We start from the raw sequence: 24,690 nt of genomic DNA, 5'->3' as shown, positions 1-24,690 counted from the left end.
ATAAAAGAGGGAATTCTGAAGATAACTTCTATGTGACACAGGATGTCAATGTTGTTCATTTGAAAAGGTTGAACTTGATAAGGAGCTTTTCCCTCTTTGATCTTTCTGTTATTTGTAAAGAACGCAGGGTATCTCTAACTTAGCATTTCACGTCCATTGTTTGAAACTCCAGACACGATTTCCTATAGAAACAATTGCAGGTGGTGGGATCCACAGGCCAACCCTCCAATGACTCATTAGTCTCTGGGTGTCCCAACAGCACTGAACTAAACCAATGTTTCCATGGAAAAATTCAAATATGATTCATATTGAGCTGCAGGAATACTTGTGACCACATTTTTGTAACAGAAATTAAAAAGGAGTGATGAGTGGGTGGGATCAGGGATAGAGATACTCTGTAAGGGCAGGAGAGTGTCGCTACTGCAGAAGAATAAATTACAGCAGTGGAAATTTACCTCTCTTAATGCCTCTTGACAGAAAAACGATGGTATCTTGAACCCGTTGTGAATCTCATTGATACAGTTCCTAGGTGAAAACAGAATAAAGATATAGTTAGGAGCGTTTCTAGGCTGTAAGAGGTTGAAGAGACAGGAGAATGGAATTTCCAGAAGAAAGAAGAGTTCTCTGGTCACATGGCATTTGGCTTCACAATTCTCTCCCGGCCACAAGCACCTCTCTCTCTCTCTTTCTGTCTCTCCCCCATATATATATATCACATGTTAAGCTTGTATAAATCAGAAGCTGCTTATAAATCATTATGATATCTGGTCAACCTAACAAAAACTCTTATCAATGAATGTTTTGAAATTTCACAATTAAGTAGAGAATAGCAAAGTTTAAGTGGTGAATGTATAAACTCTAAATTAAAATGCTTTAATAATGAAGAACTTTTGCCTTGAGGGCCAAGGATGAAATCCAAGAATTGTACATTAATTTAACTTAATGAAGAGAAAAGTCACTATTTAAAGAGTTGACCCTTTTCTAAAATTCTAGAACTAACAGTGCACATAACTGAATGTTCATAATATAGTAAAGAATGCTCAGTCTATCAAACACAATTTTAATCAATTATTCACTGCATCTGCATTTTTAATATCAAGATAAAATAACTTACTGCTTTAGTATTTTCCCAAATGTTTGTTCTTGGTAGGCTGACATCTGCTGTAGATAAAAGTAGGGTTCACAGACATTTTCATTCCTATTTACCATATGAGTTTTTGGCCTATCTTTCATATTGTATTAATGACCTCAGAAGAGAAATGCCCTCCTTCCCTTTTACTTTTCCTTTATAGAACATTTCAGATACTTTCCTTGCTGATTTTGGGATGTTGCCCCAATTCCATGCCTGGCACAAAGGTAACATAAGCCAGGAGATACTTTGTGAACTTAGTAACCTGTGACCGGACTTGTCCTGGGATCATCACCCTTTTACTCCTTACCTCATTCCCATGGAGGGAAGCAAGGAATACACAAAAGTAGAGAGCAGTTGGCTTAACTGGGGAGGACTGTGGCATTTTCCCACTCACTTCAGGTAAAAGAAGGTAACACCTCTTTCAAACCAACTGAGAGGGTGCAGGGAAGCTACAAGGTGATATTGGGGGTCCCTAGAATATGAGGAAATTGGCAGCTCTCTCCTGCACTAGAGACTTGTTGAAACATGGAAGCCCTTATGCCTTCCCTGGGAGAGAGAGATCAAGGTGCTCTTTGATGTTTGGAGACTGGGACCTACTTCTTACCTGGGGAATTTTGAAGGTAGGACAGCAGATGGAGCACCTATAATGACAGAGCAAAATGAGTGGGTAGTAGCCCGCCTTGTCATCGTCTGGCTTGGAAAGGATGTTTGAGTTTCCTATGGCTTGAGAGTGCTGTGGAAGGTAGAAGCTATCTTTTTAAAAAATATTTATTTATTTATGTAATTTATTTTGGCTGTGCCGGGTCTTAACTGCAGCACACGGGATCTTTTTTCCTCTTCTTTTTAGTTGTGGCATGTGGGCTTCTTAGTTGCAGCATGCACGCCGGATCTATTTCCCCAACCAGGGATTGAACGTGGGTCCCTGCATTGGGAGCGTGGAGTCTTACCCACTGGACCACCAGGGAAGTCCCAGAGCTATCTTAAAAGTACCTCTCCCAAAGGTACCTTGCTGTGGCAAGAGAACACTATAGTCTTAGACTGGGATGGGAGGAGATATACCATTAGGGATAGGGAGAATTTCAAGAGGTAAGCCAAAACCTGGATCACCTTTGTCTGGGAACTGTGCAGTGTTGAGTACCTGCAAAACTCCTAAAGAAGCTTCCCGTGAACGTCACAAAAGTGCTAGTTATTTGGATGTCAGCCCAAAAGAGGTCACTGATAGCCAGCCAGTATTAACCAAGGAAGAACTAAAATGCAGAGTAATTTAAGCAAACAAAAAATACGCCTTTCCTTTAATTTGATCTTCCTTAACCCAGACCCTGGAAAAGCCAGAAGCACAAGGGGGAGGGTGGGGAGGAAACGGGAGGGAACAGGCCAGTCTCCCCCACATGGCTGCCCGATTTGGGGTATTTGGAGAGCGGCTTGGGATTGGAGATGAGATTGCACTAGATTTAGACTGGACCAGACCCCTTTAATCCCTGCACGGCAGTTACATTAACGTAATGGGGTTGCGTTCTTTGCATCCTTTTAAAAATCTGGAAGCTACAGGATCTGTCTGAAACAAGGACCAAGAGATGGAGATCCAACTGAGCGTATTTAAAAGCAGTGACTGGAGAAAAAAGTAATGCCATTTCCCACCAAGTTGAGACTGTTCAACTGATTACATGGGGATAGATTATGCAGAAGGTGTTTTTGCTCACTGTTAAGGAGGCTCTTTGGGGATGTTATGCCCAGAGTATGAAGTTCAGAAGTCGGTGGATTCTTTCCCCGAAGAATCAATGTTTGGGGCTCAGTCTATTGGGAATGACTTATTATGAATATTAAAATCAGGGTTTTTTTTTTTTTTTTTTTTTTTTTTTTTTGCAGTACGCGGGCCTCTCACCGTTGTGGCTTCTCCCGTTGCGGAGCACAGGCTCCAGACGCACAGGCTCCAGACGCACAGGCTCAGCGGCCATGGCTCACAGGCCCAGCCGCTCCGCTGCATGTGAGATCCTCCCAGACCGGGGCATGAACCCGCGTCCCCTGCATCGGCAGGCGGACTCCCAACCACTGCGCCACCAGGGAAGCCCTAAAATCAGGTTTTTAAAACAAGTCCTTAATATGATCTTCATCTGTTGCTTCATTCATTCAAACATTTATTAATTGCCTTTGTCCTGCACACACACAAAAGTAATTCTAAGGCAGTTGTCACTGTGATCAAGAATAAGAATGAAATCATAGTAATTAATATGCCACTGACTATGTGCTAGGCCCTCTTCTAAATGCTTTATGCATGCTAATCTAATCAAGTGTATTTCATCCTAAAAGGGAGTTACTGTACTAGCTATATTTTATAGGTAATGAAACTTGAGGCACAAAGAGGTTAATTAACTTGCCTATGGGTATATAGCTAGTAGGGTTGAAGCTGGAATTTGAACTCAGGAAATCTGGCTGTAGAGTTTACATCTAATGCCATATTATTGCTCACAATATTAGATATTTCCTCTAATATAGAGTTTAATGAGAATATGACTAAGTTTAAAAATAAGATTACAGGGTGAAAGATGAACGTGTCCTGTAAACATTGGAAAAGCCTTCAAAATCATGTTCCAGTGCCACTGGAGATCCCACCATAAATTGTAGATAGATCTTTAGGACTTGTCATGGAAAGACTCACTAGTCTCATTCCAAAGATTTAGCTGTTTGTAATACCCATTATAATATCTTCTTTTGTCGTATTGCTCAGAGAACATATCCTTTGTAATAAAATATATAGCTTAATGAGTTTCTTTATAGCTTAACAAATTTCTTATTTTTGGAGCAGTCTTCATAATTCCATTTAGACTTCATGACTTAGGAGATACTGCTCTCTATCTATATTTGCAGTAAATTTTGTTGGTATTTCATTGTGGAGTTGTTTTTGAACCCTGAAACAAATCTCTTCTGATTGTTGGAGGAGGTCATCAAGAGGACATGACCACAGGTCATCCTGTGAACTGGATCCGGTCAGTAGGAGGCTCCTTACTCTAGTGCCTGAAATGTACATTTCACCTGCTATTTCCGCACTTGGACCCAGTTCAGGGTCACAGCCTTGGGAGAGTAATGTGAGCCTACCTGGACTGTACACGTGACTGAACGCTGCTAAAGCCTCTATATGAACTCTTAAGATTCTGGCGGGCGGGTGCAGAGTTAGGCTTATTTTGCGGCGCCCAAGACAAGCCTCGTGTGTAAGTTCCTTTGTTTATTAAATCTGACACCCACCAATCTGGAGTTATCTGCCTGTTTCTTCAGTCTTTCTTTGCCCTCCTCCTATGGGGGCCAGTGTTGGATTTTTTCTGAACACGGATGTATTCCAGGAAAAGATGATGGAAAAGTCTTTAACTTTTTCATGTCCCAACTGGGGCCTATATCTTATGCCAGAGAAGAGCTTAACTATGGAAAAATGAAACACTCAAGAAAGAGGGACCACAAATAGCAAGCTGTTGCTTGTTGTGTTTTGGGAATGGTGTTCTCAGGAGAAGCAGCCGGAAGATGGCTCAGTGCTGGCTTAGGGGCGAGACCTCTTTCCTTTGTAAGAGGAGACCTTTGTGATGGAGAACTGAGCACTGTAGGTGCTGAGAACTTGGCGTTTCTGAAGTGCTACGATTGTGTATCCTATCACTTCTAGAAATGGTTTTTGAAAGGCTGCCGGCTTTTTAGGGAGGCTTATGACGGGGTTTTTAGTTAAACTATTGTGGCTTGTGGGCACGGCACAGAATTGGGAGAGCTGGAGCCTCAGTTCTAAACCTCATACTAAAAATAAAGAGCTTTATGACCCTGGGAAAGGCAGTCAGCTTTTCTGAACCTCTTTATCATTTATAAAATTAAGAACTTCAAACTAGATACCTAGGATTCTTTCCTCGTCTAAGATTTGATGTGTTTCTCTCTGAGTCAAAGCATCAACGAATGGAGAAAGTTAGAACTAATGTTCTAACATGGCACCGCAGGTTAGGGGGTGGATAATAAAATATTTATTTATGCCACTCTTTCATGAGTAGATATAGTAAGAGCTGATGCAGAACCTGCCAGTAGAGCCTCTTCTTTCTTCACGTTTGGCATATTTGTAAATGGCAACAATAAGTCCCATAAAGTGTTCGTAGAAATAAATAAAATTCATATTCATTACTCCTAAATATCAGTAATGATATCACGGTGAAATTTTCAAATCAATCTTTGAGGGGAAATGAATAACTTACGTATAATATATTCATTATCTTAAGTAGCATTATTTCTATTGGATGGTTCATGTACTAATAAGGCAAAAGAAAGAAACTTTTGCTCAATGAAAAGTGATAAAATAAAAATAGTATTTGATCTGAACAACTGCCTTCAATAATCTGCAAAATGATGATAATGATTCTTTCTTTATATCACTGTATTGTGTTATATAATATAGTCAATAATAATGTTAATAATAACATTAATATTCATCATCTCATCGTCCCCAAGGAGGGTACCAGGGAAGTCATATTAACACTGATACCTTTATTTCTACTTTATTAGCTAACATGGTGATGATAACAGGCCCCTACCTTGCTATCCACGTTCCCCCTCCAGTGTGCTATGTAATGGCTGGGAATTTCCACCACGGGGCTGCCACACATGAGCTCGGGCTGCTATGCTTCTTCTGTCTTCTTTCTTAAGAGGCGCTGCGATGAGAACACAGCCCCGTTACTTCTAAGTGCAGTGACATCCCCACTGCTGTCTTGTTCCCCCTTAGATCCTTCAGGACACGTCTGCAGTGGTCCTTCCTCCCAGAAATGGAAAGTGGTCTTCCCCTTCACATAGCCTTTTTACTTTTTCACCTGAGTTTTAAAGCAACATGCGTGGCGTGGTGCCTTTAAGTGTTATAATAGTCTTCATCAAAAAGGCCACTTCAGCTTTTACTGTGGTTCTGTCCCTATAAGCATGAGCCTTTGTTCTGAGCTGGAGCCTGGGGAACACATCCCATAGTGCCCTCTGTTTTCCATCCTCCTCTTTCCTCTGTTTCTTCCCCAGGTTCCTCCTTTCTCCTTCAGAAAACACACTCTCCCATTCTCTCTCTCTCTAACCCATCAGAAAACATCATTAACTCATACAAACAGATGGGCCAGATGATGGGAGAGATAGGATCGCCAGCCTAGACCAGCAATCACAGCTGACTCACTGACTCAACTGAATCACAGTCTAAACAAATAGTGATATAAGATTGGTGCACACCAGAGAATCACCGTTTGAATTTTATGACCAGGTCAGAAATAAGTATCTTACAGCCTGTTACAGAAAAGCACGTTTAAACAGTCAGAGTCCTAAGTTTTTCTGGACCTTATGTCTGCTCCAAGACAGGCGGCTAAGCAAGTGAGGATTCTTTGGGAGACTGCAAATTCGAGACACCACGACCAGGAGAAGAGTTGTTTCGTGATTTATGGCTGAAGGTGTGCATTCTACATGCTGTTGGTCAGTGATGATAAAGTAGGTATCAGTGCCTCTGTGGATTTCCTGTTGCCCCTTCAAGAGCCACCATTTAGAAGCATCTAATCAGGTATAAAGTGCTGGGGGTGAGAAAACTTTTTCAGGTTGCCACTGCACTTTGGACTTCCTCTTCAGATTTTCTAAACTAGTAAAAATACTATTTCACATCTACCTGAATAATTTTGTCTGTTCTTTCCCCACCTGAGCACATAAAATATTCCCAGGTAACATGATGACAACTGTTCTGATCGCTCATTTTTCTGTTGGTTCCAAATGACCAATGAGACTAATTAAGTCCTCAAGGAAACACTCACCTTTACTGTCAATAGGTGGTCATCTTAACTAGTCAGGATAAGTAAATAGGGCCAGTCTCTAATAACCAAGGAGGCAATCCATATTTCCTTTTCAGAACTGGGATGGGGAAGATTTGTGATGGAGGGGACACTGAATATTTGAATACAATGCTTAAATATGTTTACACATGTTTATATTATCATTATGCCATGTATCCTGGAGTTAATAAATCTAAAGTTTTTGTCAGTGGTTCTCAAAGTGTGGTCTCTCCACCAGCAGTGGCATCAGTAGCACCTGGGAACTTATTAGAAATGCATATTCTTAGGCCCTACCCCCAGACCTTCTGCAACAGAAACTTTGGGATGGGACTGGCAATCGGTGCATTTTGATGCACAAGTGAGTCTGGTGCAGGGTTTAAGTACCCTGGTTTTAGGATGTTTCCAAGAATGAGCCCTTTTCTTTTTGTCTTTTTAAAACAGTGTGGACCAATTAAATTGTCCCTTTTCTGAAGAGCATGTAATCACACTGAACAATTGTTCATACATTTCTCAAGTATATGTTAATCATATTAGAAATGTTCTCCCCCTTTCATTCAAAAGGGAAACATCCTTTTAACATTTGGGAGCACCTGAACAGGAAGACTCCAATACAAAAACAGCAAGGAAATATACGTGCAAATGGTTCTCACCTATGCTTAGAAAAGATCCACAAGAGTTACCCCTTAACACTACTTAGCTGAGAGAGGGGTAGAAGAGAATGTGGGAGTGAGGTAAAGGCATAAAAAAATACAGAAAAAGGGCATTAAAAAAACATATGAAGCAGCTTATGTTTAATCATAGATAAAATGCTTGGTGAAGTCCTAAGAGGGGTATCTGCGCCTGTAAGCCAGTGCTTTAAATGTTATTGTTTTCACTTCCCGGACTTCCATCTCCGTGACAGGGTGGGTAGTATTGGGGTAACGTGTGGGAAGCACGTTACCACATCAGTCCTGATTAATCAGCTGACATTTATTGAGTGTTTACTGTATCCCCCCCAGTTGGGTTAAAACAGGAATGCTGGAAACACCGTCTCGGCTTTTTAACAAGCTTTTACTAGTTGAAGAGATGGGAGTCAAACGGAAACACTTGGGCACAATAAAATAACATGTTCAAAAATGAGGCACAAGACAGATTGCAAATGCAGGGGGGCTGCAAATGCTGGGGTCACTCTGAGTGTCTAGTGTTTAAGAAGGCTACAGGGGGCAGGTGGACCTCAAAGGATGCTTACTATCTGTAGTGGATTGTAGACATGGCCTCAGGTCTTCTTCCCGAATCTCTGCCCCTTGGCAATGCAAGTTTCCAGCTCCTCACATGGAGAACTCCTGTAATTCGCCTTGTAACACAGGCAGTGGTGAGGTGCCAGTTCTGAGGCCAGGCCTCAAGACACCTTGCATGCTTCTGTCCACTCTCTTGGAACCTGTCCAGCCGCCATGAACAAGCCCAGGTTAAGCCTGTTGAAAGAGACCACATCCATTAAGAGATGAGCTGTCTCAGCTGAGGCTATCTGAGACTAGTCAGCGCCCAGCAGCACCATCAGTGAGCCCAGTCAAAATCGCCGCTCCAGGGGCTTCCCTGGTGGCGCGGTGGTTGAGAGTCCGCCTGCTGATGCAGGGGACACAGGTTCGTGCCCCGGTCCGGGAAGATCCCACATGCCGCGGAGCGGTTGGGCCCGTGAGCCATGGCCGCTGAGCCTGTGCATCTGGAGCCTGTGCTCCGCAACGGAAGAGGCCACAGCAGTGAGAGGCCTGCGTACCACAAAAAAAAAAAAAAAAGTTCACCGATCCACAGAATCCTGGGCTATGTGAATCAATATTGTTTTAGGCCAACAAATTTTGGACTGGTTTGTCATACAGCAGTAGATAGCTGATACAAGGTCTGAAAGGTGGAGAGGAAGGGAGAAAGCGTTCTAGGCTGGAGTTGCAACTCCAAACAGGTTGAGAGTCAGAAAGGTGTGAGGTCAGGTCAAAGAAGAGTGAAGACACCAGTAGGATTGGATGTCTGACCACTTTCTTCCAATAAATCAGGAACATGAGCATTTAAGAGAACATATACTGGAAGTCAGACCTGCACTATTACAACTCTTGAGGCGCACCATCAAGCCCTAAGAAATAGGAATGCCCACATGCTGAAACACACAGTGAGCTTCAGTACCCCATCTGTCCAAGATGTACTTTGAGAGAGTGAGGCATTGTTTTCTAGCCAACTATATTATGCCAAGGGGGAAAAAAGAAAAGATCTTTGTGGCCTACAATCTGCTTTTACTTTTTATATAGAGAAGTCTAAAGTTTATGTGACTTACTTTCAAGAAACTGCTAGAGGCAACTTCACAGAATCCCAGAGTAAAGGATATTATGTAGCTAGAGTGCTTTTAAAGTCTTAAATTCTCACAACGTGCATCTAGTAGGCCATTGAATAACACACAGCTTCGACTCAATTTTATTAGATCATTGAATTTATTTTTTACCATAAAAGCGCAAGAGAAATAGCTTCCTTTAAATGCTAAAAATGTGTTCTTTCTGTTGAGTGGTACTTGCCGGGACAGAACATCCCTGGGAGATGACGGATTCTTGTTTCAAAAGCAGCTTCTTAAATTTGGCGGGACAGCGGTGGAGGGTTCCGAGGGGGATGGGATGAGTTAGGGTGGGGCGGGTGTGATATTCAGATGGAACAATATTTAACCTACAGCCCCTCATGCCTGGGATCCTTTGTACCAGCAGGCACGGAGGCGTCCTTCGTTTCATTCAGTTTTTTTTTTTTTTAAAAAGCGGAGTAGTTGACGAAGCGCCAGAAACTTTATACCAAATGGCCTTATTGAGCCACTATTTTATTCAAGCAATGCTCAGATCAGCAGTACCCCAAAGGTCAGAAAATCACGGCGAACGGGGAATTTCCACAGCAGAAAAGGCAAGGGTAATCAAGCCTGAAGCGTCCCACGAAGGGAGCCGTGGAAGAGGCAGCAAACCTGAAGAGCTCCGTGTGTGTGCGCGTTAGCAGGGGAGCGAGCGAGATAGAAAGTTGTTCTAATTGCAGCCTTTCTCCTGCGAACGTGTTGCTCCCTTTGGTCTCTCCGGTAACCAGTTCACCCAAAACTTTTCTGCCACGAGGCCCCGGAAATCCCGCGTGCTCCCTTCCTGCGCCGGCTAACAGGTCCCCGGTCAAAGAAGCGTCACCTCTCAGAGCCCGGGAAATCTCCGCAGCCCCCTCAGACTGCAGCCTGGTCGCCGCCCGGCCTCCCAGTGCAACAATCGGGGCGACGGAGAGGGAGGCGGCGCGCAGGCCAGGGAAGACCCGGGAGGACCGACTCGCGGGCCGGGCTCGGGCATCGGCATGGGGAAGGGAGGCGCGGGCCGAGCTCGCCCCGCAGGTAAACAGGCCGGCGAGGCGCAGGGCGCTGCCGCCGCGGTCGCCCAGCGATTTCCAGGCACGCAACTCCGCCTCCAGGGATCTCTCCCTCGCGCGCTCGCCCCGCCGCCCGCTCGCAGCCTCAGCAGCCGCCGCAGCATCACTTCACACAAAGGACTGTTCCCCGCCGAGCAGCACCTCCACGTCCTCCTCCGGTGACGGCAGCCCCGACAGCCGGGCTCGGGCGCGGCGGCGGCGCGGGGAGGACCTGTCACTCCCAGCAACCGCGGCGGCGGCTTTTTTTTTTTTTTCTATTTTGCTTAAAAAAACATTTTTTTTTTGCCCTTATACTGCTTGGCCTTTCTGTGGTTCCACCCACCTCTTCTCTCCCTTCCTCCTCCTCCTCCCGTAAACAACTCTCCCACAGCTCCCGCCAATAAATAAATTAGGAGGAGGGTAAGGGGGAGGGGTGCGGGGGGAGGAGGGGAGAGGAAAAGGGAGGCAGCGCGAGGGAGCGAGGCAGAGTCCGAACCAACAGCCAAGAGACCGCACGCACCTCGCACCATGAGATGGCGACGCGCCCCGCGCTGCTCCGAGAGGACCGGACCCCGGGCCCCGCGCCCCGGCCCTGACGCCCGCTCGCCGCCGCCGCCGCTGCCGCTGCTGCTGCTGCTGTGGACCGCGGCCCTGGCGCCGGGGGCGGCCGCCGGCGACGAGGCGGCTCCCGCGGGGGCCTCGGTGTGCTACGCGTCCCCGCCCAGCGTGGGCTCGGTGCAGGAGCTGGCTCAGCGCGCCGCGGTGGTGATAGAGGGAAAGGTGCACGCGCCGCGGCGGCAGCAGGGGGCACTCGACAGGAAGGCAGCGGCGGCGGCGGCGGCGGCGGGCGAGGCAGGGGCGTGGGGAGGCGAGCGCCAGCCGTCAGCCGCCGGCCCGGGAGCGCTGCCCGCCGCCAACCGGACCGTGCACCCGTGGCCCACGGGCCCCGCGCCCAGCGCCGCCGAGCCCGGAGACGAGGCGCCCTATCTGGTGAAGGTGCACCAGGTGTGGGCGGTGAAAGCCGGGGGCTTGAAGAAGGACTCGCTGCTCACCGTGCGCCTGGGCGCCTGGGGCCACCCCGCGTTCCCCTCCTGCGGGCGGCTCAAGGAGGACAGCAGGTATATCTTCTTCATGGAGCCCGATGCCAACAGCAGCGGCCGTGCGCCGGCCGCCTTCCGAGCATCCTTCCCCCCTCTCGAGACGGGCCGGAACCTCAAGAAGGAAGTCAGCCGGGTGCTGTGCAAGCGGTGCGGTAAGTTCCTCGCCTCGCGGGGCGCGCTCGGGCGGGGCGGGGAGGGCGCACTCCCGGGGCGCGGCGGGCGCCGGGCTTTCGACGGACGCGGTCTGAGCGGTGGAGTTTCGGGCTTGGAAGCCTCTGGGCGATCCTCAGAGGAGGAGGGTTCGCGGATTGGATTCCACGGGCAGCGCCTTCTCCAGTGTCCCGGTTTCGAGGCATTGCCATTGGTGAAAGCCCAAGTTTGGTCCTCGGTTGGGGCCGCCTCAAACTTTTTAATTCCTTGGGGTTTCGTTCGCCAAGTAGAATGGAAATGGGCCGGCTGCTTTCTTGCGCGTGCCTTCTTGAACTCTTTCGTTAGGAGTTGCTGTTAAGGGCAGCCGTGTGGGGCTTTTCCTCTGAAGGAGGAAAGGTGAGTCGGACAGGACTGTAAAGTCTTCCCATCACTTCGAGTCCGGAGTGTGGACTTGGTCAGGGGTTTGTGTCGTCTATGGAGAGTCCAACAAGAAAAGGACAGAGCACTGCGATTCCCCTTGCGATGTGGCAGAGTTTTTGGCGAACTCATTGTCTGAACAGACAGGTGCAGTCTGCACCTTGTGAAAATGTGTATGTGAGAAGTATATAAAGTTGGGTGTTTTCTTTCTGCTGACATCATGTCAAGAATTTTTGTTTTCATAGTATTTTCGTTTGGAGTATGCTTTGGCACGTCAGGGCGTCAGAACAGATGAGTGTCATTATGGAGCTTCGCATGTGTAGGCCCTTAAGGAGAATTTCGGAAGATAAGTTTAGCAATCGTGTTTCAAAGACCTTTCCCGATTTTACCACTGCAAAGGGTTCTTCCCAGGTCTCCTTAGTATTATCAGGTCCGAGAAATCAGCTGATAAGCTGATTACATTTCTGAAGTAGCATTACGTTTATGCCATTCATAAAGTAATTTCTAGGTTCTAAATATTTGTGTAATTTCCTGATGATCATGTAATCACTAAAACATAGGGGGTTTCTTCTCAAACCAAAAATTAACATGATTACACATCACAGATTCTAACGTGAGTAATAGTTTTCCCCTGGTCTTGATGTATCCATCTGATAGATGGTTGGGTTAATTGAATTTTTACAAAACTCAGCACCATGCCATGCTGGGTCCGCCTGTGATGTACAGTGCGTCAGCTGTTTTCAATTCGTATCAGGTGATGGTTATTTAAATTTCTGATGAGCATTTCTGATGCTTGTAGCCTGCGGTTAATTGATGCCTAACGATTTGGTTTTGATGTCAGGGAAGAGCATTGCTTATCCTCCATTGCCTTATTTTCACAATGCACTTTGTGCGCCAGAGACCTGTTAAGATTGCACCACTCTGTGGCCGGAAGCTGTTCTCAAACAGTGGTGCTGAAGAAAGCTGAGTGATGTTGGGATTCCCCGGGTCTGGCTGATAGATGTCACTATAAAACATGGGAAACTCTCTGCTGGGAGCTGTCTTTATTAGGAAACACAAAAGCTCCTCACCATTGAACTGCATCATATGTTATTCTGTTAGAGAATCTGAAACAAAACATTTTAAGCCACGCTGTCATCCCATTTTCACGTGTTTTATTGTATGCCGTTCAGGAAGGATTTTGCTTTTACCCCAAACCATATGAGTGGTGGATCACTTACTGCACATGGTGGAAGTTAATATAGAGGGGATCGTAGTTGGCACTGATGCCTAGGATGGGGGGTGGAGTGTTGCTAGATAAGCCATGGTGTTAGTTACGCCTTCAAACTAGAAGGAGATGTCAGCTTTCAGGGGTAAACTTCTTATAAGTGTCCAGAGGACGCTTGGAAATGGAAAATTCATGTTGTCTGGAGAAATACTATTTTCGTGCTTCTAAGCCGAAAAAGCTTCACTAAAGGTAGTCTTGCCTTTTTGTTTGCCAGTCAAAGGAAATACCTAGTTGTAAGTTGTGGCATGCTAAACAAAGCAGGGTTGTTTTTTTAAATGAACTGGAAATCTCCTGCGTGTAATGTAGTAGATTAAGAAATCATGAAGTTACTGCTTCAGGTTTGTGTAATTATTGTGTATGTTTGGTGATTTTAGGGTTACGTACTTTAAATTACGATACCGCGTGAAACTTTAATAGGTTGAGCTAAAGACTAACTGAAATCGTGCTCAAAGTTTCTCTTGGATTTTTACGAACATAGTAGTTATTGTGACATTGTAGGCTATAAGTAAATAGTATAAGCTGTTTTATATAAGGAAACTCAGTAAGTCCATACTTGGAATATGGGGTGTAAAAGTGTGTATGTGTGTGAAAACTTGTGAATTCTTCCAGTTGTGTGGTCTGGTTTAACAGTGCCATTCAGAACTTACCAGGCAAAGGAACACAAATTGGGCAAAAAAAAATGTACAGAGAGAATAGGGACTGATTTGTCGTGGTTGAGCTGCTTCTGTGTGCTTCTGGTCAGGAGATTTCAGGGAGAGTGATGGAGCAGAGGGTTCTTATCTAACCACACGAAGCTGCCCTGGGGGCGCGATGGTTGTTCCTGCCTGAGCCCTGATGCTAGGCTGGAGAGGGGATATAGCCAAGTCATTTTGTGATACCGTACCCAGGGCAACAGTTTCCAGCTCTCCTTTGCTCAGCTGCAGTGTTGTTTCCTACAAGTTGCTTCCTAGTGTAGAAACGACACGTGCAACAGATTAGCCTTAGGGTTGAGCTACTTGAAGTCTTCCCTGAATTATTTTTTCTCTCCGCCCCGTCCCCTCTCCCCATCTAAGAGAAACTCCTGAGTAGAGTCTGTATAAAAAGAAGCTCTCCTCTGAACAATGGACTTCTGGAAACAAAAACTGTGTAGTGTATTTGAGGTGACAACACAGAACCTCATAGCTTGTTTGCTTTATGTTGGAGGTTTGTGTGAACTATACTTCCTTTACAGTTAAATTCTTCCCAGTCTTTGCTTTCTCTCTTGCTCACTACACAGGCTAAGACATTTCTAGGTTTTATATTTATTGGAATGGAGAATAATTTGCTGTGCAATTAAATTGCCATTATTCAAACAAATCATTGTTTGATGTACTACACTTCTAGGTTTCAAAGCATTGCGGTTATACTAGGCTGTAACTGATTCCCAAAAAGGAGTAAAAATACTGATGTTGAATAACATCTATAATTGGGCCATGCAAGATTTGTACATCAGTTGTGTTCTTACAAGCCAATCTAAATATTCAGTATATTATATCATATTGGAATGTGTAATAATGCAAACATGTTTGTCAGATATTTATGATCAACGTCTTTCTTTTTCTCATGTCCTCAATAACTGTTTCATAAAGTGTGCTGACCTTATGGTGTTATGAAAATGACAGAAATGCTGCAGGGATTTTCCAGCCAACTATTGAAGAGAATTATTCTTAATAAAAGCTATATTAAGGGTAGAGCAATAGGAACAGATACAGCTTGGCTACTTGTCTTTCATAAATGTGTAAATGTAATTTCCCAAGTGCTTGTGATGGCGCTCTCTAAACTGTATAAATCTTACTGTCAATTCTGTACTGTATTTAAAACACTTCTTTCTGTTGAGTAGAGAAACCGTGTATGTATTTATATATATTTATTTTAAAAAATGAAACCAAGATGGGTCCTTTGGGAAAACAACTCTTTGGACTAAAAATATTTTAAAAGGTGAATTTAAATATCTGAATCAGTATATTATAGGCACTAGGGGATCGTTCTCATCAAGTTGTGGGAGATCTATAAATCCTCTGGATCTAGGGAAAGTTTTACCATATGTCTTAATGTATTAGGTAAGAGCAGGAAGCTTAAACAGCCCTGAGGGTCAAAACAATGGGCTGTGCTTCCGCTGGCCTGTATATTTATAGCAAATGAGAGCAAAAGACATGATTGGGTGGGTTATTGCCCTTGTCAAATGCAATCTATTCATTGTTCAGGAAATCTCCTTTGCTTCGATGCCCATTTTCTTCCTGTTATTTTTTTCTTAATTATAAACATAACATCTTTTAAAACCTATTTTTAAATTTCAGTGACAAGTGATGAACTGGCCAGGTGTCCAAAGATCTTGAAACTCTCATCTGCCCTCAGTACTTAGCAATACTTAGGTTTTTTGTTTGGTTGTTTTTGATATGCTCAAATGATGTGGAAACATTATGTGTGTAGGTAATTCTGATTGAATGGGTATCTTGATTAGCCTTATATAAATGAATGATAATGAAAACAAAGTATATAATGAGAAACAGTGGTAGGGATTCATGTATTATTACAGTCATTGAAAGTATATAATGAAAAAAGTTTGTAAAGAAAACAAAAGGTTAAAAAAATAATTAGGGCTCTTATGGACTCATGCAATTTGTTACCAAAAACAATAGTGTAACAACATGTTTTCGTCAAAGTTTTCATAAGAAGGTGAGAAACGAATCTTTAATGTCCTCACTTTGTAGACAGTTTTCCATTCAAGTATGAATGCTCTAAATTTGCGCATGCACATTTTACTCTGGGCTGTTACGTTATCAGGAAATTTAAGTTAAAATGAAAGTAACATTATGAAAGAATGTATGACCTAGCCCCGTCCCAAATTTCAGTCACTTTCTAATACTTGAACAGCTGATTAGTGATACCGCCTGTCACATTTTAAAATGTAAAGTTGAATTATTTGCACATTTACAGAATTCAGACCTAAGTCTTATTAAGTGCTAGTTGAGAGGCTGTATTTCGTAGTACTGTGTTTTCATATTGTTTAGGGCGGTGATGGGCTTGAGTTAAGCCTGTTTCTGAAGGCTTGTCTCCTGACTCTCCATCTGCAAATGATCCGTACAGGTCGAAGAAGATTTAAAGAAAAAGAAATTCTGGTGAAGTTGAAAGCTTAAAATGGGTTGACGAATCTCTGCTTGGCGTAGATCTGAATGTTAGGAAATAGTCCCCCCAACACAGACTTGCCACCCAGCCATCCTAGAAAGAGATGCCTAAGTGGTAATTGACATTATTTTTTTAGTCTTCCAGAGAACCAGGATATTTTTCCCTTTGGAAAATAGTTTCCTGAGAAACTGTATCCTAACCTTGATTCTCCCCATCAGGACCTAGCCCAATTTATATCCTGTTTTTTTTTTTTTTTTTTTTAAATAACTAAAAAAACAAAAAGTTGACTCACAGCTTGGATGGTACAGGGGAGACAGAGGTATCAGTTCCTAACTCAGGCTTCAGCTGTGTCTTCCCTTCATCTCTATTTCCTTTGTGAGGACACTGCAGGGTAAAGCTTTAGGTAAACGATGGGGCCCATCAGTGGATCTGAGTCTTCAAGAGAGCAAAGGATGTATTGATGCTTGCTCATCGTCACACTGACAAGTCTTCTCTTGACACCTTGGAATTCCGCTGTCTGGGTCTAAGTGTGTCAGAATATGGAGGTCCTAGATCACAAGACGTGAATGTTGGGAGTTCCCTGGTGGCCTAGTGGTTAGGATTCTGGGCTTTCACTGTCAGGGCCTGGGTTCAATCCCTGCTCAGGGAACTGAGAATCCTGCAAGCTGCACGGTGCAAAAAAAAAAAAAAAAAAGATGTGAATTTACAATAGGTGTCTTTCAGTTCCTGATAGGCTCTTTGTTCCTCCCATGAAGACATAGATGGTAACCCGCATTGCATCTCTATTTCAGGGGCTTCCCCGCTACAAAGCCCGGCTTTGGAGATCTGCCCCAGTCAGTGTGCTGGGGACTAGAAGAGCACAGCTCCGAGTGCTGCCTGCTTCTGGAGCTAGGGGCCAGGTTTAGGAGGTCATGCCCAGAGCCTAGGGGAGGGAATTACTTCTTTCGCTCTGCTGTGCCACCAAGTGTGAGCTGAACAGAGCCCAGCACAAGGGAACATGCCTGATGTGAGCCCTAGGATCTTGGTGGTGGGCACACCCGTGAGCCCAGGGCATGGAGGGGTCATGATCGAGAGGTGAAGCCCTCTCTGCTTTGCTGCATTAGGAAAGTCACAGCAGTAATACTGTTGTCCCAAACATTTGTCTCTAGTCTGCAAATTGCTGTTAAGGCAAAAGAAGCTAAAAAATTGAGGGGCTTTCTAAGACCACTGGGTTATAACTATTACTCGTTGAGTTTGTGTCTTTTTTTCCCTCTGTGATAGACACATGTTGCCTGACCCGTGTGGGTTAAATACGTGTTAAATAATCAAATGAATAAATGAACGAAGCATCCTGGATGCTTGTTGGATGGTGTTGGATGGTGGCAATCACTGTTCTAGGCTGAATTTTGGAGAAAACAAACAAAACCTCTGATTCTTTCTCTTCAGCTCTCTAATTTGGTGAGCTAGCCTCTTTGTAGGAAGTAGCATTTAGAACCACATCCTGTCAGGACACCATTTCCTCCTCTGGATCAACCTTTGGGCTTCCAAGAAAGGTTATTTAATTTCCTAAAATTTGTTTTTTTCATAACTTATTCCTGGATTTTAGTATTCTGTATTCTGTGTACTCTATAGCCCCAGCTGGGGAACAGAATTCCCTGTGTTGTAAAGACTTCCAAGCACAAAAGGGGTTTTCGATTGTCAATGGATCCCTGCCACTGTTTTGAGCAGATCCATTACCAAATCATCCCAACCAATTTTGTTTTGGGTACTAGATCTCAGCTCTCAGGAATTCTGTGTTCTCCCTGATCTCCCCCAAGGTGTTTCACCACGTCAGCCCTGTAAGTGCAGTTCTTGTAACTGAGGATGGAAAAGACTGCTTGTATCCCTCAGAAATAATAAGAAAAGATTTTGGATGACTTACTTTTCACTTTTTCTTTCCTTTGTCGTGAACATCCAGTCAGCTCTTGGTTAGAATGTAGGTGGGACGGCGCCTGTCCATGTGGGCTCTGGTGAACAATGAGATCCTTTTCCTCCACTTTTTTGGTCGACCTTGGGGACACCACGGGCGATGTGTCATCTGTGAAGCAGCAGATGCGGTGGTGGCATTTTCTTCTACCGCAGGGAGCATCCTGGCTGCAACTCAGTGCAGACCTGGAGAGGAGGTTCTGTCTACTGAGGAGGAGAAGGGTAGCTGTCGTTGTTTCAGGTAAAATTGGTCATTAGACTTGGTCCTCGGGAGGTGATTCTGAAAGTGGAGGCCCTTCGGTGGCTGCCTGGATGGAGATGTTCCACTCAAGAGTTCATTGTCATGCCATCAGCACACAAGGACCACAGCTTTGAAATTTCCCCGGCTCTCTATTTCTTTGCAAGTCTGGACACCTCTGAGATACTCTTTCCTCCGAGGTCCTCATTCCCATCCACTGAGATGGCTCACATCTTTTCCTCAGAAATCGTGGCAACTTTTCTTTCATTGCAGTGGGAATTTTATTAGAAAGTCAAGCATTTTTGGACCACAGTCTTATTCTGGTGAGTGTGTTTTTCCCCCAAGTTGTAATAACATAAAAGTCACCATTTAAGTTATTTCTAAGTTGCAGTTCAGTGGCATTAAGTATTCACATGCCACCATCACCACCATCGATCTCCAAAAGTTTGTCATCTTCCCAAACTGAAACTCCAAACCAATTAAACAAGAATTCCCTATTCGCTCTCCTCCAGCCCCTGGCAACTACCGTTCTGATTTGTCTCCATAATTTGACTCTATTTTACCTCCTTTTAGTGGAACCACACAGTATTTGCCTTTTTGTTACTGGCTATTTCCCTCGGCATAATGAATTTGAGACTCATCTATGTTGTAGCATGTGTCAGAATTTCATTCTGTTTGAAGGCTGAATAATATTCCATTGCATGTATGTACCACATTGTTTATCTGTCAGTGGACACTTGGGTTGTTTCTACCTTTTGGCTGTTGTCAATAATGCTGCTATGAACATGGGTGTACAAATATCTGTTCGAGACCCTGCTTTCAATTCTTCTGGATACATATCCAGAAGTGGAATTGCTGGATCATATGGTAATTTGATGTTTAATTTTTGGAAGAACTGCCATGCTGTTTTCCACAGTAGCTGTACCATTTTACATTCCCACCGGCAATGCACAAGGGTTCCAATGTCTTCACGTTCCCGCCAATGTGTATTATTTTCTATTGGTTTGATGATAGGCATCCTGATGGGTGTGAAGTGGTGATGAGCAGTTTTTGTATTGTTGTTGTTTTCTATTCAAAGTTAGTGCTTCTAATTACACTGTCATTAATAAACAAAAGTTCCCAGAAACAGAGGTGTTCATCTGTCCATCTCTTAATTTACCCAGCATTTAGGCTCCTGAATCTGAAGCCACCAAATAACGAAATTACAATAGATAATAGCTTAATAAAAACCAATAAAAGGTTTAAAGGTTAAAGTTAGCCTCTAGTCACTATTCATATTGCTATCAACATGGTCCAGAGAGACTCCTTATCATACCCGGATTAGTATCAGCATCTTTTAATTTTTATTTATTCATTAAGTTTCCTTTTTTATAATTTCCCTGCCTCTGTTCTGTCCATTGCTGCAAACTGACTTTCGTTAAACCCTGCACTGGAGGACGAATCGCTCTAAAATACTACTTTTACGAGACCTCTTTTTCTGCTCAAACTTTCAATGGATGCATCATAGTTACCTCTAGACCCTGACGTTCAGGGTCCTCCTTAGTCCAAACCGAGCCTAATCTTTGTCACTTGTACTATGTGAACGATTTTATCCAGGCTGCTTCATGAACAGGCCGTGTACTTTCCTAATCCTCTAGTTTTTTGTGTTTTTTTTTGCGGTACACGGGCCTCTCACTGCTGCGGCCTCTGCCGTTGTGGAGCACAGGCTCCAGACGCGCAGGCTCAGCGGCCATGGCTCACGGGCCCAGCCGCTCCGCGGCGTGTGGGATCTTCCCGGACCGGGGCACGAACCCGTGTACCCTGCATCGGCAGGCGGACTCTTAACCACTGCACCACCAGGGAAGCCCTAATCCTCTAGTTTTTACATATGCCACTTCCTCTGCCTGGGTCTGCTTCTTCCCTCATTTCTGTCCACAGAAATTCTATGTCTCCTTTAAGGGACAGCTATATCCTACTGCTTCCACAACAGTCCTAATAATGATCCTGCCAGAAATACTCTCTAGCCTTTGAATACAGAGCACCATATAAAGTATGTTTTACTCCATACTTTATACGTGGTGCATTTCAAATTTCCCTTATGTTATCTTTGATTTTTAAAAACTGATGTGTTTAACAGTTTTTCTAGCTGTGAATGTCTTGCCTCACCTGGGAGACCACAGTATCCTTGCAGTCAGACACTTGGGGTGTCCTCAGCTTATTCACAAGTGAAAAGTGCCCCAGCCTTAGAGTCAGGAGAACTCCTTTCCACTTCTAGCTTTGTAGTTTAGTACCTGGGTGGTTTGGGGTGAGTAACTTTACCTCTTTGGGCCTCAGTTCCCTAATATGCAGCATGAGAAGGTGGAAGTAAAGAGCTTTCCATGGTCCATTCAATCTGCATCTGGTTCTCATCTCAGAAATGACCCAACATGCAAACCCCTTCTGCTACTGCCCGAGGAGCTTTTCTTTCCCTCTCTCCTCATTTTAGTCTTGTTCTGTGGAGAAGAGTCATGGAAAAACAATTGTGAAACTTTTGGACACTCCGAAAGAGGAGTGACAGCTTAAGTAGAGTGAAAAAGCGTCTCCCCTTTTCCTCCAAAGCTTTTCGCCTCCCTTGCCTTTTGGGTCATTTTATTACACTGTCAAAGAGTAGTTATTTGTGTTCATGAGCATCGTCTTTTCAAAAAGCAGATACTGTCTTTGAAGCTATAAAGTATGATTAATATATTAATTTACAACTGTAAACTTTTAAAGCAAGAAGTTCAGTCATTTGTTTTATAAAATGACAAAGAAGATTTTTTACTTTACTATGAATTTTAATTTATCTATTTTAACAGTGTAAGTCTGACACTGTTTTAGGTTTTTAATCATTAGTGCTGTTGTGGAAATGGACGAGACCAGCGCAGAGAGTAGGGAAATCCTGGTTTCCAGCCAGATGGTACCAGTTCTGATGATGGTGGGGAGAGAGTTCCCACCTTCATGCAGAATTGGGTTAAAAGACCTTTCTCAGCTTATGATATTTATGGTTGGGGCCAGAAGATGATAGATTTTAGTCCCTTTGTGAGTAGAAGGAGCAATACAGAAGCAAGTTGTCAGATGAGAAATAATTGGATCTTTTAAAATCACTGCATGAAGAGGCGTTGGCAGTGCCACACGGGCCGGGCACGACTCAACTGCGTCGTGTCTAGTTTTGTTTTGCTCCTTCCTTTGCCTCTGATGAGTTCAGCTATTCCAGCAGATCTAATGGTGCTTAGAAACCATGGCTCCTAGGTCCATATCTCTAGCCCAGGCCCTATTTTCTGGCTCCAGATCAGTATATTCAAGCACTTACCAGATAACCCACCCAAATGTCCTACAGACACTTCACAGTAAACACATTGAACAGATCTCATCATGTCCCCTGGCAGTCCGTCTGGACACCTGGATACTAATGATGAAACTGCTATCGCGACTCCTATTACAGTCACTGCTGTTACTACCAGTGGCTTCCTGGAGTGACAGCTTATTCTATGCCACATAGAGTAGTAAGTGCTCATAAGAGCTTAGTTAACTCCTCACCATGTGGTAGCATCAGTGTCTTCCTAGTTAGCCCAACCGGAAACCTCTGCTTCTGCCCCATATCCATTTGGTGACCAGATCTCATTGATTCTACCTCCTTAACACATCTCAGACCCCCCCCTTCTACCCCAACTCCACTGTTTCTGTAGCAGTTCTCAGCCTTATTGGAACAGCCTCTTATCTTTGCTTAGGGATTCTCCTCGTCTTAAATTCATTCTCTGAACTATTGCTAATGATCTTTCCAAAGCAGAAAAGATGGTACTATATACCCTTGCTTAAACCTCTTCAGCTGCCATCAGGATAAAATCTGAACTCCTTAGGATGGCTTAGAAGGCATTCACCTTTTATCCAAGTGTTCTTATCCAATTTCTTCTCCTACCTGGAACCCTGTGCTACACTGACGGCATGGCTCCCCACGTGCCAAGTGGCTGGAGGGATGTTTACATTTACACCTACAGTTCGTTCTTCCCCAGAACGGTCTGCTTCTCTATCTACTTTCTGTGCCCTTGCTACCCGTTGTACCAGACTATGTCCTTCAGTGGGAGGATGGTTACATAAAACTGTATGGCTATATAATGGATTGTGTTGTCTTTAAGAATCTTGTTGTAGAAGAAAGTATAATGACTTATAGATACATTCATTGTGTATTGTCAAGTGAAAAAATATAGTGCAGACTGTATAATTGCTTTTACTATTACCTATCTATTTATATCCATCTGTCAATCTAAAGAGAAATAAAAGCCTGGAAATCTATATAAAAAAATGTTAGTTAGGCATTAGAATGATTGATTTTAGGAATTTCATGTGTATTTCTAGAATTTCTATAGTGATTATGTATTCCTTTTAATAAGGAAAAGGAATACATGCTGTTTTTAATAGAAATACTGACAAAGACTGAATCTTACTTAAGGGAATTGGTCCCTTTTGAGCATTGCCTTTCTCATAGTAGATGTACTAGTTAGGGTAGGCCAACTGCTGTAACAAATGGTACCCCAAATATATTACAGTGCAAATTCAATAGTTCATTTCTGCCGGTGAGTAGACAGACACAAGATATTCTAGTCTTTCCTTTCCTCTGAAAGAGACGGGTGCTGACACCTGAGGCATAGCTGAACCTCACTTCCGACCAAATTGGTTGAAATAGGCAGGGTTCCAATTTGCAATGGTCATTTTATTCCTAATGGCTCAGCTGTCCTTCGGAAAGGAGACAGATTTGCCTTTTGCTGCCTCATTGCAGTGGGTGAGCCGAATAGTTACATGCAGAGCAGACATCACAGCCATCCATGTTCACGGTAGATAAATACCATGTGAGCTATGTGCTCTGTCTTGTGTTCAACTTCACATTTTGCAGGTTGGTTTTGCATTAAATCTTTTTTTTTTTTAACATTTTATTTTATATTGGAGTATAGTCGATTAATAGTGTTGTGTTTTGGGTTGCCAGCAAAGTGATTCAGTTATACGTATACATGTATCTATCCTTTTTCAAATTCTTTTCCCATTCAGGTTGTTACGTAATACTGAGACGAGTTCCCTGCGCTATACAGTAGGTCTTTGTTGGTTATTCACTTTATTTTTTTCCTTTATAGCAGCGTGTACATGTCAGTCCTCAACTCCCTAAACTATTCCTCCCCCAACTCTTCCCCCCTGGTAACCATAAGTTCTCTGAGTCTGTTTCTGTTTTATAAATAAGTTCATTTGTATCATTTTTTTTTAAGATTCTCCGTATGAGTGATATCATACAATATTTCTCTGTCTTACTTCACTAAATCTCAAAGGTTTTGCGCTAACACTTAAAGGTATGATGCTCACTATGTCTGATTTCATCTCCTACCACTGGAAATGCAGAGGGTCAGGCCATAGTCACTGCCTTTCACTGGCATGTTGAGGATGCCTTTTAAAGCTCTGTGTTTAACAAATCATTTTGATATAGGGGCCGTGGAGAAATACTCTCAGGCTTTATCCCTGCCGACTTAATTGGGTTTCATGATCACATTACTTAGTGGGATAAATTAAAAATGGCTGGTCAAGCTCCCCGTAGAAAGCAAAATGGTTAGGTCCAACCTGCCCAGTGTATGAACTGTATTGATGAGTAATCGTTCCACCATTTTAAATCACTTTTATTAACTTTTTTCATTGTTGTATTTCCAGGAACTTGCTAAATAACTGTCATTATGTACTCAGTAATATTTCTTTTTAAAATACTATCGAAAAGTCCATGAAAATGATTAAGTTGCCAATATTATCCACCTACTTCCTGTTAGTGAGGATTGTTGGTGATTTTATGATGTGCTGGTTGTATGCCTGTGCGTCCTTTGTGCAGCCCAGGAGGAAAAGGAACCAACTCATAACAGGTGAACGGAGACAATAACTGCATGGTTGTGAAGTTGTGTAAAATAATTAGTCTTTTGTGCATCTACATCGTGCACGTTATTGTTGTGCTCTTAAAATTTTTTATTAAATATTGAGAATATAAAGAGGATACTTAAGAATTATGTGTAGGGACGTCCCTGGTGGTCCAGTGGTTAAGACTCCGTGCTTCCACATCAGGGGGTGTGGGTTCGGTCCCTAGTTGGGGAACGAAGATC

The 24,690-nt window shown here is 43.6% G+C and overlaps 1 protein-coding gene and 1 long non-coding RNA gene across 2 annotated transcripts in view; one reads left to right on the top strand and one right to left on the bottom strand.

Moving 5' to 3' along the window:
- LOC137216126 (uncharacterized) overlaps positions 1 to 8,372 on the bottom strand; it is a 78,116-nt gene extending 69,744 nt beyond the window's left edge. The window contains exons 1-3 of the long non-coding RNA XR_010939600.1: positions 8,162 to 8,372; positions 5,683 to 5,799; positions 456 to 525 (exon numbers count right to left, since the gene is read on the bottom strand). This is a non-coding gene — a long non-coding RNA (uncharacterized lncRNA). The remainder of the gene's footprint in view (positions 1 to 455; positions 526 to 5,682; positions 5,800 to 8,161) is intronic.
- A 2,467-nt stretch (positions 8,373 to 10,839) lies between these two features.
- NRG1 (neuregulin 1) overlaps positions 10,840 to 24,690 on the top strand; it is a 1,014,644-nt gene continuing 1,000,793 nt past the window's right edge. The window contains exon 1 of the mRNA XM_067721992.1: positions 10,840 to 11,563. Within this exon, the coding sequence (XP_067578093.1) occupies positions 10,840 to 11,563 (724 nt within the window). The remainder of the gene's footprint in view (positions 11,564 to 24,690) is intronic.

This window comes from Pseudorca crassidens, chromosome 21 (genome assembly GCF_039906515.1).
Source record: "Pseudorca crassidens isolate mPseCra1 chromosome 21, mPseCra1.hap1, whole genome shotgun sequence".
NCBI lineage: Eukaryota > Metazoa > Chordata > Mammalia > Artiodactyla > Delphinidae > Pseudorca > Pseudorca crassidens.
This window is presented reverse-complemented; position numbering and strand designations above follow the sequence as displayed.